The 13,865-nt window shown below is 39.5% G+C and overlaps 1 protein-coding gene across 9 annotated transcripts in view; it reads right to left on the bottom strand.

Moving 5' to 3' along the window:
- The window catches only part of LOC124188203, a 73,888-nt gene that overhangs the window by 6,240 nt on the left and 53,783 nt on the right, over positions 1-13,865 (bottom strand). For 3 of the 9 annotated variants that reach the window (XR_006868914.1, XR_006868913.1, XR_006868912.1), the window contains one exon: positions 11,447-11,499. Coding sequence is in view for 1 of the 9 variants with exons in the window: in XM_046553339.1 (XP_046409295.1) it covers positions 11,447-11,454 (8 nt within the window). In the remaining 8 variants the exon portion in view is untranslated. The other 6 variants (XR_006868911.1, XR_006868909.1, XR_006868918.1 and 3 more) reach the window with 5 other exon arrangements.

The following is a 13,865-nucleotide window of genomic DNA, read 5'->3' as shown; positions in this document are numbered from 1 at the left end:
TAGCACCGTAGCACTTTACTATTCGATGATGGTTTTGGTGAATGATTTTGAGAGGCGTATCTTATAACCATTGTTTGATCTTTTATGTAAATTATACACTACGCGAGATCTATGACGAGGTATTCACCGATCGCAATAAATTTTCACTAGTTGGAGTATAATTGAATATCAATTTTAGAGCGTTGTTTGACCTTGTTTGGAAATTTTACGCGTAAGATTATTGAAATTTATCAAGAATCGAACGGTGAAATTAAGCGGAAATTTTTGAAGTACATAAGTATCGTAAATTTTCTTTAACGGACGTTTTTTGATAATTGATCCGTATGTTATGCACGTGCATTTAGTTACCGGTAATAATTAGATATCGTCAATATCGATGAAACGACGGCATTCCCGTTCGAGCTCAAAAGCATCGAGACAAATGAATTCGTCGTAGAAAAAATGACGACGGATTCGTTCGTCCGCAATGAGAAAAATTTCATTTGTTACAGTAACGAGAAAAATTGAGTAAAACAGGTATCGTTGAAAAAACTGTTTGAGTATTGTTGGAATTAGAAAAAACGAGGTGCGCCTAACCATTTTGCGCTATCGTCGATCCTTTTTTGGTTATTGCAACGCAAAATCAGTTTCTGAGGTTTACTCCACTTTTTTAGTTAAACAAGGCTTTAACGTCAATTTATCGTTGCACGAGCGTTAAATTTCCGCAACAGTAGCAAGAAAATATAGCAACAGCGATCGTAATGAGAAAGAACAGTAACGGATAGAAAAGTAATTTTCATTTTCTACCTAGAACTATATTTTTCGATTGTGGTAAAAAATGAAAATAGTTAAGGACTGAGCGGTAACGGGAATAAAAAATTTCTCTCAGTGTACTTATAATTGGTAGCAAAACACGTAGAATTAGATCGTGATTAGTAAAGCGTTGAAATTGAAACTGATACCGCAGTAACTCGATCCACATCACTGCGCATGATGCATAATATGTTGTAACTGATTAAGGAGAGAATAATCGTACGTAAGTGTTTCCATCTTTTTTATTTTCACTTATTTTTCTCTTTTTTTTCTCTCTCTCTCTCTCTCTCTCTCTCTTTTCTTTTTATCTTCATTCTTCCTCCGCCAGCCGAAGAGTTGGTAAGTGCGAATGTTTACGAGGCTGGTTTGCAGAGCTCGTGAAACGTGAAACTCTGGCCAACCGGTCGCTCGGTCGGAGTGAGCGCAAACCGCGTAGGCAAGGCGAAAGACGAAGAGGAAGACGAGGAAGAGGACGAGGGGCGAGAAAGGAAGGCTCTGAACCCGCTGCACAAGACTGCCCGCGATGGACTTTTATACCCACGTGTATTCAGGCGACCTACACACCCATCGGCTAAATGCGACACACATGGGAGACGCCTACGTCGCCGGTTCTCAGCCTCGCACCATTCCTCCTCTTCCTCCTCCTCATCCTCCTCACGTCGCCGCGGCGTGTGTATCTTTTACGGTCGCAAAAACACTCGAAAGTTAGTCCCAAGTTCCGGTTTAGTATACGTAGACATTCTTCGGCCTGTGATTATTCCCCTGCTCTTTACTGCCCGGCACTTGGCTGTAATGCACACTTTGAAAGACAAGGATTTTGGCTTCGGTATATTCACGATTTTATGAAACTTCCTACCGTGGTTGAGAAAATCACAGTTTAAAGGTTGCCGTAATTATCGCAGAAACTCGTATGTGACAGCTAATTTTCGCAGGATGAAACAATCCTGTTCATCGAATAATTTTTAACTCTGATATTCGCGCTTATAATCGTATACTGTAAGATTGATAATTGTATAAACTCGTCGGTTTATGTTCGCCGGAGAAACAGGAAGCACGTAATATGATTGTTATTAAATTTATCGACGATGATCGATTTGACACTTTGTGCATTAGTGTACAAGGTACTTAAACCTATACTTCCCTCTTCACATGATAGAATTCAATCTGCGAAGAACCGATAATCAATTGTACCTTGAAGTTTCTCTCTCTCCTGAAAAATAATAGAACTACATTTGCATTTCGATAAATGGGAAGAAAACTAAATTATATATTGGTTTGGTTTTATAGCGATAGCGAAATAAAACGCTGGAGTTTTTTTTTTTCTCTTTACGTATATAATCTGCACTTACTCAATACTCGAGTCAACTTTCAACACCGACTAGCGCGTATAACGTCAAACACAAGACGTCTAAAGACGTGTAACACGGTATCTGTAATGAAAAATGAGCAATTTATCAGACATGGATAGAATTTTTTTTTTTTTTTTTCAAGTTACAGGCACCCATCACGTCTCGCAATTATGTCTCATCGCTTTACGTTGTGTATTTCGATTTTTAGCCTCAGGCAGATATTTCTCCGTGTTACACGTACAGCCGATAAGTTATACGAGGTTTATCTGAACGCCCACGCGGTGTTTTATAAATTTGGACACTTTAACGCGTCGACACCAATACGCGTAATAATAATAAAGAAAACTCGAAGGTGAAAATCGAGGTGTTGAATTTATACGTACAGCCTCCGGCGTGATGTTTGACCCCGTGTCACCTTTGCTTTAACCTTGACCAACTGTTGCGGCGTGAAACGATTATGAGTATAAAAAAAAGTGAGAGCTGCAAGATTACGCGGATTATGGAAAATGTAGTCTTATGGCTGAGGAAACCTCGTCGAAGATTTTGTGACGTGAATAATGAAGTAAAAGACAGAGAGAGAGAGAGAGAGAGAGAGGCCAAAAAAAATTTTAAAATAAAAATAAAATCACAAGAAGCCGATGCAAGTCCACTTCGATACGTTCTCAGTTTCGTCGTTCATCAGCTACGGGAAGCCCTCCCACTTCCGGTTGATCGAATAATATCCGAGGCAAGAGGCTAATAGTGATAATATGTGTTTAACGCTCGGAAAATTATTTCAACAAACAGCGTTGGGTTCGGTAAATGGGACTAGAAGATGTTAAAAACCGTTGTGACACGTTCTCTGCATCCTTCGCACGAATTGAGATAAAAAAAAAGCATACCGCGAGCCGCGATCGGATTATTAAAATTAAGCGAGAGCATCGTAATTTTGTTATTTCTTCCTGCAAACGCGTAGCGTGTGGGAGTGAAATTAAAAATATACGGTACGTGGCGATAAAAATCTGTCTTATTTGACAAGTGCGAAGGAGCGAATAGTTAGCTTTGAAAAATTGTGAGAGAACATAATACAGATTCGCTGAAGTTGTTGGCACTGTTTTTCGGAAAATACTGCAACACCGAAACGCGTGTACACCATTATTCATTAAAGCGACACGGTTTCGACCACTGCGAGAGAATTCCGACGGTTATAATAATAAAGCGTACACAGAGTATCAACTCGGTAACCGGAGCTCTTGAAAGTATCTGGCCGGAAAAACCTTCCATTCTTGCACTGAGAGAAATTTTTAGTTCCGGTTACCGTTCGGTCCTTAACTATTTTCATTTTTTACCACAATCGAAAAATATACGTCTAGGTAGAAAATGAAAATTACTTTTCTATCCGTTACTGTTCTTTCTCATTAGGATCGCTGTTGCTATATTTTCTTGCAACCGTTGCGAAAATTTAATGCTCGTGCAGCAATAAATTGACGTTAAAGCCTTGTTTAACTAAAAAAGTAGAGTAAGCCGAAGAAACCGATTTTGCGTTGCAATAACCAAAAAAGAATCGACGATAGCGCAAAATGTTAACGCGTACCTCGTTTTTCGTAATTCCAACGATATTCAAACAGTTTTTTCAACGACACCTGTTTTACTCAATTTTTCTGGTGACTTTAACAAATAACATATTTCTCAGCGTGTTTTCCCATCGTTAGGCTCTCTTCTCACCTTCGCCACTTTATACTCGTGAGCGGTTCAACTTCCCGAGTCGCTTCTTACGAGGCCCGATCCCTCGGACGATCGTAAACAGCTCCGGTTTAGAGTTCTTCTCCTTTTTCCATCTTGGCTGTAACCCTTGCGCCGTCGGTTTAGAGTTGTTGACACGCAACGGAGGCTGCACAAGCAAAAGCACAAGCACAAGCACAAGCATCGGCATCAACGGTCCATGGGTAGGGAGCCAGCAGAGTTGAGGCAAGACTTATTCATAGGTTTAAATTTAAACGTTTGCCCCTGGGCCGTTCTTCTCTCCGACTTTCTTACGTAAGGACGACCTCTGAAGGGTGAGCCTCTTGCGGGGTGTTTAGAGACCCGCTCCGATTCGCCACTATTTCCACACTTCCATGTCCATTGGCCACTGCGGACGAGGGTCGCCAGAGAGACTAGGCTAAGATTGGTTCCGAGAATCGCGCCTACGATGGAAACCTGCCAAAACACAAATTACCAGCTGCGGGGGGTCTTTGCCGCACTGACAGGGGTTAAAAAGGGGTTAAAACCTCGCTCCGAGTCCGACAAAAGTCAGAAAAGTAGGCAAACCACTTTCCGGCCCTTCGTCGCGATCCCCGACCTTCCACTTCTCGTTCATTACCTGTCTTTTCTTCACTGAGAAAAATTTCATTTGTTACGGTAACTAGAAAAATTTAGTAAAACAGGTATCGTTGAAAAAACTGTTTGAATATTGTTGGAATTAGGAAAAACGAGGTGCGCCTAACCATTTTACGCTATTGTCGATCCTTTTTTGGTTATTGCAACGCTGAATCAGTTTCTGAGGTTTACTCCACTTTTTTAGTCAAACAAGGCTTTAACGTCGATTTATCGTTGCACAAGCGTTAAATTTTCGCAACAGTTGCAAGAAAATATAGCAACAGCGATCGTAATGAGAAAGAACAGTAACGGATAGAAAAGTAATTTTCATTTTCTACCTAGAACTATATTTTTCGATTGTGATAAAAAATGAAAACAGTCAAGGACTGAGCGGTATCCGGAAATAAAAATTTCTCTCAGTGTTTCTTTCGAAGCGATTCCCTTCGTAGATGGAAAATCCGAAGCACGCGTTGAAATTGTGTGCCGTGAATTTGTTTCAAATCCCGCGGCTTCAGGTTTCAAAATGGCGGCCAACTTCAAGTGTTTCGAAACTTGATCATCCCGCAATTCTACGATATTCGTAAAATTCTATCTATGCAACACCTACAAGATGAGATCAGTTCACACCTTCTTCGATTTTTAACCACATAAATATCTCGATGCTCATTGTTCGATTCCTTGTTTCGAGCCGTCGCTTCAGGGATGAATCTGACAATGCTCGTCGAGAGTCCAGACCTTGAGAAACGTAACCGTACAATCTCGCCCAAGAGGCGGTGTGTGAAAGGTGTTGGAGAACGGGAGTGAAGAATGCAGCAGGAAAGGAGACCCTGACTTACTGACCCTTTTACGTCTTTGGTCTTCGCGGCCTCCAGACGCGTCGTCGTCGTCGTGGTGTCGTAAAGTTTGTAAACACGCGTGCAGTCCGTAAGCATAGAGTTATAATAAGTAAGTATAAATTAATTACTGCGAATTTAACAGGCGGTAGGTGTAACAAATCTGCGGTGATTAATCAAACAATCCTTTATCCACACTCGATCGAAGCGTACATATAACGATTAAAACGAGCGTGCGATTTAAATGAAACGAGAAAAAAAGACCGGCTCACCGGACGATTCTCGAAAAGATCTATCCCCTCCTAGATCACAGATCTGAAAAAAAAACCAGAAATACTCGTGCGATGAATTACGAAAATTCGTCAACCACGTGATACAATTACGCGATATTAGACCGATAAATAAACAATATATAAATTGGAACTACGCGACGATGAAATAAAACCTGAGAACCAACGACGCGATCGAATCTCTCGCTCTTCTCACCTCGTTTCCTTTTTTATTTTCGTTTCTACTTCGAGAAGGAAGGCAGAGGCGAAAGTCGGCGTGTATAGATAGAGCTGGTTTTGTGTCCCTCCTCAAAAAAAAGGGTGAGAAATAAAGAAAACGAGAGGAAGAAAACGCGGGCTTTGCGACTCGATTGGCCGGGGCGAGGCGTCCTTGCCTAACCGAAGCCTCGTGTTGGGGTGTAGATGGATTTTGGTAACGGCGCACGATTGGCCGATGAAACCGAGCCGGGATCCGATTGGTCCGCGCTCTCGGCCTCTTAGTCATCGCTCCAGATATGGAAAATTGGCGGCCCGCCAATTTCGGCGGAAAAACTCTCTTAAGGGGCTGCACTGCGCTCTGTAACCTCTGTTATATTAAACGACCCCGGCTAAAAATCGAACGGTTAGGTAGAAGATAGTTGCGCAATGTTTTCGCCCGGCAGCCGCGACCCGATTATCATTTATTTTTTTTTTTTATCTTCAATGCTTGCAAAAGCCGCTGACGCCATTTTCTTGTTCACAAGATTTGGTTTGCCCGCACCTTATTTGTTTTTTTTTCTATTTTATCCTCAGAAAGTGAACCCTGACGAAACCGAGGCACAAAATTTGCGCGAAATATTCACTCGCGTATAAAATATTCGCAGTTTCGAGTCAAAGGTTTGATATTTTGTAGCGTAAAAAATGGAGAAAAAATTTTAAAAAATCGTCGACTTCTCTTTTCTCCCCATCGTTTTTTGTTTTTTTTTTTTTTCCAGAAACTATAGTATTAACGACGCCACAGTCGACGATTCTGGGATACGGTCACCACTGTGTTACAACAATTTTCCATGAATTATTGCTGGTCACATTATGTCGGCTATTACACGGCTGAACGAGTGTCTGCTGGGATAAGAAATAACACAAAGCGAAGGTAGCGCATGCAGCGGATAAACGTCGAGGACGGGTTTCTATTATACGGGCATAACGCGGGAATGATGATAAATTACACCACGTATAATATGTACATATATTTTTCGGTCTATGGCGAATGAAACTCTCTCTCTCTCTCTCTCGCTCTCTCTCGTATGGCCTTCGCTGCGGTTTTTAAACGCGGGACTTTACGACGCTCAGCGGGCTTTCCGCACTGTCTCATTTCGCACCCGAGGGGAGAAACGCGGCGTTAAATTTTTTATTCTTTCTTTCCTTTTTTGCAGAAAAATGGAAACAAAAAAAAAAAAAAAATTAAATAAAAAAAAAGAACATAAGCACATATCTCTTTTCACCCTCTGCGAATCTCCTGTTAACTACGGTTGAAGGCTGCGACAACTTTTACACAGTGTGTTACAACTCGATGCTTTCTAATTTTATTTTCCTTGAACTGATCATTGGACTTGCATGCCGTGTTAATCAAATTATATACGAAGAAGTCAAAACGGGTATAATATATCTGGGATATAGGTATGAAACAAAAATTGTATACGCGAACCGTAGGGTTGTACATTCTTTAATCTATTTGTTTTTCAAGGTGTCACTCGGAAAACTTTCTGGCGAATACTGAAAAGAAATTTTCGTAAAACCTGAAGAAGGTAGGAAAATATTTAGAGTTCGCTACCGATTATTGTCATACTATTTATTTATTTTCTATGCGTACGCCTTACGGACTTGTATATATATAAGTTTATTTTTTTCATATCGTGGTCCAATTAATCATTGTTCATAAAAATCAGTACTGAAAACGAAACAGGTACATCAAGGTGATGCGATATTCCTATTTCGGTAGCAAAAAATGTTATCCAAATTTCTTCGAGGCGATTAATCTTTCGGATAAAAGACGAGAACAGCCAACTGCGGAATCGTTAGGCGCTGTTTGCCGTTGATCGGTGAACGATTAACTGGACCACTGTACAAAAAACAATAAACTAACGTATATACGTAAGCCCGTAAGGTGTACGCGTAAAAACAAATAAAAAATATTACAATAATCGGTAGCGACCTCTAAATATTTTCCCATCTCCTCCAGGTTTTACGACAATTTTTTTTTTTTCAGCATTCGTCAAGAATTTTTCGAGTGTCATCTTAGAAAACGAAAGTCAACAATGAACCACCCTAACTAACCGAACGCTTGTAACGCGTACATGGATTGGTGTAAACTTCGGTGCACGTTTCCTCTTGTCTTGTAGAATGCACGATTCCTGATAATTGTTATGTTGCACGTATATAGGTTCGTCTTTCGAACCGGATACCTTAATATACATATATATATATATATATATGTGAAGGATCGTGAGCAGATGTCGCATTATCACCTATAACGTCTTTGGATATTGTAATTACACCCGCTCGCGCGAGTCAGCACGTGAGTCTGCTTTTTTGAAATATCGTTTCACGTGGTGTCAGATGTGATAGGTAGTAGGGTAGTGACGTCATGTCGCGGTAAACTGTTACCTCAAACAAGAGCTCGCAATTACGCGCATTTGAGAAAACTCTTATAATTCGTTCCTTAAAAATGCTTTTAGCCGCCGGTTCGTCAACGCTTCAAAAATCGAATCCGCAATCTCGCTAATTTATCACCTCGAGGAGTCGGTCTGTATCGAGAGACTTCGATGAACCATAAATTGTATGAAAAACGCCGTTTCTTGCGTAGCCAATTTGCAAATCCACTTTCTTCTATTTTAATTCCGAGATACGGCTCGAGCTTTCTATTAAAAAGCTCTAAAACATTGTAAACGTCACAGGACTCTCCGACCGCGAAACCAGTGTTTACTTTTAAGATCCTGAGGTCAGGGTTTTTTCCCTATGGTTCAAAATTTACCCTCCAACTGTACGTCTCAAATTTAGCAAATCAGATTACGAACAGAGTTCGACATTTGTCATAATCTGGTAAGATTTTTACCGGAGTAAGGACAAGTTGACACGCGTATCTGCGATATATCCTTTGGCGGGAAATTCAAACGATTCTCAGAACAAACGACGAATGGAGAAACTGATTCAAAACTCCCAACGCATAACTTCGGACAGCCAAGTGTAATACTCGTTTATTCAAATATGTAATATCTTTTGAGCCAGGGTTCCAGACGATCGTTTCTACACAAGCAGCTCTTCGAAATGTGGTTACAAAAACCGCGTAGTTTGTTTCGTCGCGAATATAATCTGACACGGTATAAATCCCGTGGTTACGTAAATTTAGGTAGATACGGACGTCGTTTGGACGCGTGTGTGTCTGTATCGATCCTAAAAACGCGTCTTTGTCCTTCCAGCTTTAGTCAGTGTGTGGCCAATCGGTTTCCTAGCTTTATATTAATCTTGAACACCTGGGCAGCGTGGGCGTCAGCCATGACCCTCCCTACCATCATTGGGTCAAATCGGGCTTTCTACGACGTAACGGGTGTTCGGTTATAATCCATCGAATACACGGAGAACAATTTAACAGGTTACAGTAACTGGAAAAATTTAGTAAAACAGGTGTCGTTAAAAAAAAACTGTTTGAATATTGTTGGAATTACGAAAAACGAGGCACGGTTGCAAGAAAATATAGCAACAGCGATCGTAATGAGAAAGAACAGTAACGGATAGAAAACTAATTTTCATTTTCTACCTAGAAATATATTTTTCGATTGTGGTAGAAAATGAAAATAGTTAAGGACCGAACGGTAACCGGTACTAAAAATTTCTCTCAGTTCCCGGCGTACACTTGGATCGAAAAAGTGTTTTTCCACAGGTCAAAGAGCTCAGCTACCCAATTTGATTCGAAACTAACGAATAAATTGAGCAAACGGGATAACGAATATCGCCTAATCTTTTTTTACAACGAATCGGCTGGACTGTTTTAATAACAAAAGTTAAAAAGTAAAGAAAAAACGTTTTTCAAAATCTCCAAAATGTTTATTCGCACGCCGACATAGCGAAACACGAATGAAACAAAATTTCTGCTATGAGATCGAAATGAATCTAATCGAATTCGCACAACGCAAGCTAAGATACGAATAATTCGAAAAAAGGCTTCTTATAATCAGAACGTTCAAAACAATTTATAAACTCCGATGTTTTTGATCATATTCCAATGTTTTCGGGCTCATTTTGCTCGCTGACTGAACGCGCAAAAATTATCCGATTGTGAGAAACGTTGAAGAAATTTTGCGACACAGTATCGTCGCAACGCCGGAATGTAACCGTTGACGAACGCTTGAAATTCTGACGGGAAAGTTGATTCGAATGAGATTAAATTAGCTGACGGATTTTGACGTGATACAAAAAATAATTCAACTAATTCGGTATTTTTTTTTTTTTTATATTTTTGTCCCCGATAGAAAACCACGCGCGTCTAACTCACCGCACAGCCACGGACTCGCGTTGTGTAAACATTTATACTGGCAACTACGTGGTGTGATGTTTTATTTCCTTGATTTTATCGACAAATAAACTGATTTCGAAGGCTCGCCACTGCATGCACAGCGGGGGATTCGCGGGTTCACCGACCAAAAATAATACAGCCATACGCTTGTGCTTATAGGATCTCCTACGTTATATATGTGTTATTAATCTCGACTCTCGAAATTATGATTTCTCTCGTCAGCTTCGAGCTGCGCCGCATGTGTAAGAGGCGCCTATCGTTCCTCCGTACTCGACACTCTTCACATTCGAAGACTTTCGACGCCGCGTATATTTTCGGCGTCCCGACTCTTTCACCCGACACTTACTTACATCGTGTGTTTAGGTGTTCGTACTGTATATACATATATATATATATATATAAGTATTGGGGTTGAATATTACTGAAAATTAAATGAAAAGTTACGAAAGCGCCTAATTCCGAATTATTTTGGGGCGAAATTTGAAGTAAAGAAATCGTACTTTGAGGAAACGACAAACTTTCGACGGCTCAAAATTACGAAATATCAAGTTGGGATAGAGCGAAATTTCAAAAGATAAAGTTTACGTAGAGTAAAATTCGGAAGATTAAAATGTACCTGAATGGGTGTAAAAAATCAGAAAAACCGAAAATCAGAACGACCAGGATTCCGAACGTAAGAATGTCGAAAATCCAAGACAAAGAAAGATCAAAGAGGTGAAATTTCACCAAGCCGGAAATTCTCGCAACTAAAAATCTTCGGTCATCCGGAATTTCGATGTTTCAGATTTTTTGAATTTCTCGTTTTCGCAATTTCGGAAGTTTTAAAATTCGGAATTTCAATGCCGCCACAATTTCATGAGTTCTTTTCGATGTGAACTTGATCAATTTCGAAAATAAACGCCGTTACAAATTATTCCTTGGCATTGTTACAAGCTTTCGTCGGTGACCGTTGAATTTCAATACATTCGGTTGAACAATGGAATGATAAATAACAATCTGCACGTACAGTTTATTATTATCCCTCTCTGAAATCGAGAGGTGAAAGTCTGCTCACATATGTAAAATTAATCAAAAATAAATACAGTAAATATGTGTAGCAATTTGTTGGATTAACCCGGTTAATCAGCGAGGTTAACGAAGTTGATTGTTTTCGTACCGTTCGCGAAACGTGATGCAGACGTAATAAAACATCTTCTTTTTCATTTTGTAACTCGACTTTTCTTTTTCCAATTTTTATACAACAGTATATGTATAACAAGGTCTGCAACGATTTATTACACGTTCTTTCTTCTCTCTTTTCACCTCTCTTCTTCCAACCTCATCATCACGTTGTTTCAACAACTTCTGCAAAGCAGCCTCGTTCCCCAAACCTGAAACAATCATTTCGGACATCTCAGCCAAGTATAACAGGTAAGTAAGTAAAAGATTTGTTTATTTACCGAATCCCAAATTTTCCACAGGAATATATGCGACAGCTCCTGATTGCGCCTTAACGATTTTCATTTTCTACCACAATCGAAAAATATAGTTCTAGGTAGAAAATGAAAATCAGTTTTCTATCCGTTACTGTTTTTTCTCGTTACGATCAATGTTGCTATATTTTCTTGCAACTGTTGCGAAAATTCGACGCTTGTGCAACGATAAATTGACGTTAAAGCCTTGTTTAACTAAAAAAGTAGAGTAAACCTCAGAAACTGATTTTGCGTTGCAATAACCAAAAAAGAATCGACGATAGCGCAAAATGGTTAGGCGCACCTCGTTTTTCGTAATTCCAACAATATTCAAACAGTTTTTTTAACGACACCTGTTTTACTCAATTTTTCTAGTTACTGTAACAAATGATTGAAAAATTTTTCCCGGTGTATAATATACTCTATTACGCGTGGTTGGTACAAGCGTGTGTAAAATATAGGCACAAGGTACACACAAGAATACGGTCAAGTACACAAGTATTCCGTTTCGTGTTTACTTGTTACCTACTTACACGCATATGCGTTTAGAAACGGAACGAAATGGACTTTTGGTCAATATTTCGAACTGGAAAGTTTTCCCCAGAGAGAGAGAGAGATAGAGAGATAGAGAGAGAGAGAGACAGATTGCAGTTTATCAATCACAAACATTGGTGAAAGAAAAAAAGAAAAGAAGATATGGATCAAATATTGCAGATCATGATAATCGAAATGAAGTATACCGTCTGCAAATATCGTATAATAACTTTGTTTATCATTGGTTGTTGCTTGTTGTAGTTTTTATATCTTCTGCGGTGAATACACGGACAGCACTTTTTCACAAATCCGATAATAAGAGTTACGAAACAAATAGTAAGAATTAGAATGTGCTTAGGTAGATCTATCACATTTTATGTAGAATTGACTCATATGTTTACCGCAGGAGATGTAAAGTCTACATTCCATTTTCTTCCACGTAACTTGGACAAATTCTCACAACGCGTAATCGCTGAACTGCTGTTATATTTTTCATGGATAAAAATATCGAGATCCTGTTATTTGTTTGTTTTGTTTTATGATTGCCCGAATACGTGTAAGCGCAGGAATTGTATTGAATTGAATTCTCAACGATAAAAACTTGACATCTCTGTACCCGAATATGATGAATGCTTTAATATAGAAGGATTGATCTGATAATCGACGCGTTCACCAGTCCAATTTTTCGACATGTCTGAATGCCAGATAAAGAGCCAAGATAAATTGTAGAACCGAATTACGCTGCTTGAATTGAAGTTGTACGTAAGAAAACTGATCAGTAAATAAATTTATTGTTATTGTATAAAATTTCCCTTCGATTCAATCTCTTTTAATAAAGATATTGTCAACGCAAGTATCGCTGTTATAACTATCCGAGAGTCTTGAAGAAGTTCCACAAAGAAATCTCATATTCGTAGCGCATGTTCTTGCCCTACATATACAGTTATAATTTCCCGTCAAGTTACTTAATCTAAATAAATAAATACACGTATCACCGAAAGAAAATAGTCAGTGAATAAACTAAATGCGTGGATACGGGCGGCAAAGTAAATATTCATTTGTCTCAATTCAAAAAAAAAATGTTTAGTCGAATCAATTAAATTTCGTTGGACCAACAGAAGCATTTTGTTAAATTAACCAAGTATATCGCGTTTGTCGGATTTAGTTGAATCAGACGAATATCGCTTGACTAAAATAATCCTTTCTCTCAGTGACAGTGACATAACAATTATAACATGCACTTGAGTAATTGATCATTGATATCGCGGGTCTATAAGGACTGGTTTATCAATACGACGTCTCGATAAGCGATTTTCATTGAAGCAGGTAGAATACATTAATTTTAATCACACGTTAATCGCCTCTCGCTTCCACGCGGTAGAGAAGCTTAATCACGATCGAAATGCCGTTGCATCTTGAAACGCATCCAGGATAATTACGCGTAGGCGGTGAGAGATTTTTTTCCCCCGCAGTTGCGTGATGCGCATAATAATGGCGGAGGCAGAACGTCCATTTTGAGAATGCTCTCTGCAGGATACGCTCGTGACAATTACATCTGCGAATAAGCGAGAACCGGTTTCCTTATAAACCCACACGCTCCGTCGGCGATCTGGTTGTTGAATTTAGGCTATTTCATTAAACCGGTAGAGGAGCTTCTCTTCGCACGAATACATACTTACACTTCGACAACCTAACCTGACTTTGGTTAAAAAGATAAACCCCACCGTGTATGTCGGACTGCGATGCTTGTA

The sequence above is a fragment of the Neodiprion fabricii genome, chromosome 1 (assembly GCF_021155785.1).
Source record: "Neodiprion fabricii isolate iyNeoFabr1 chromosome 1, iyNeoFabr1.1, whole genome shotgun sequence".
Lineage (NCBI taxonomy): Eukaryota > Metazoa > Arthropoda > Insecta > Hymenoptera > Diprionidae > Neodiprion > Neodiprion fabricii.
Note: the sequence above shows the minus strand (reverse complement) of the source record. Positions and strands in the feature narration are given on the sequence as shown.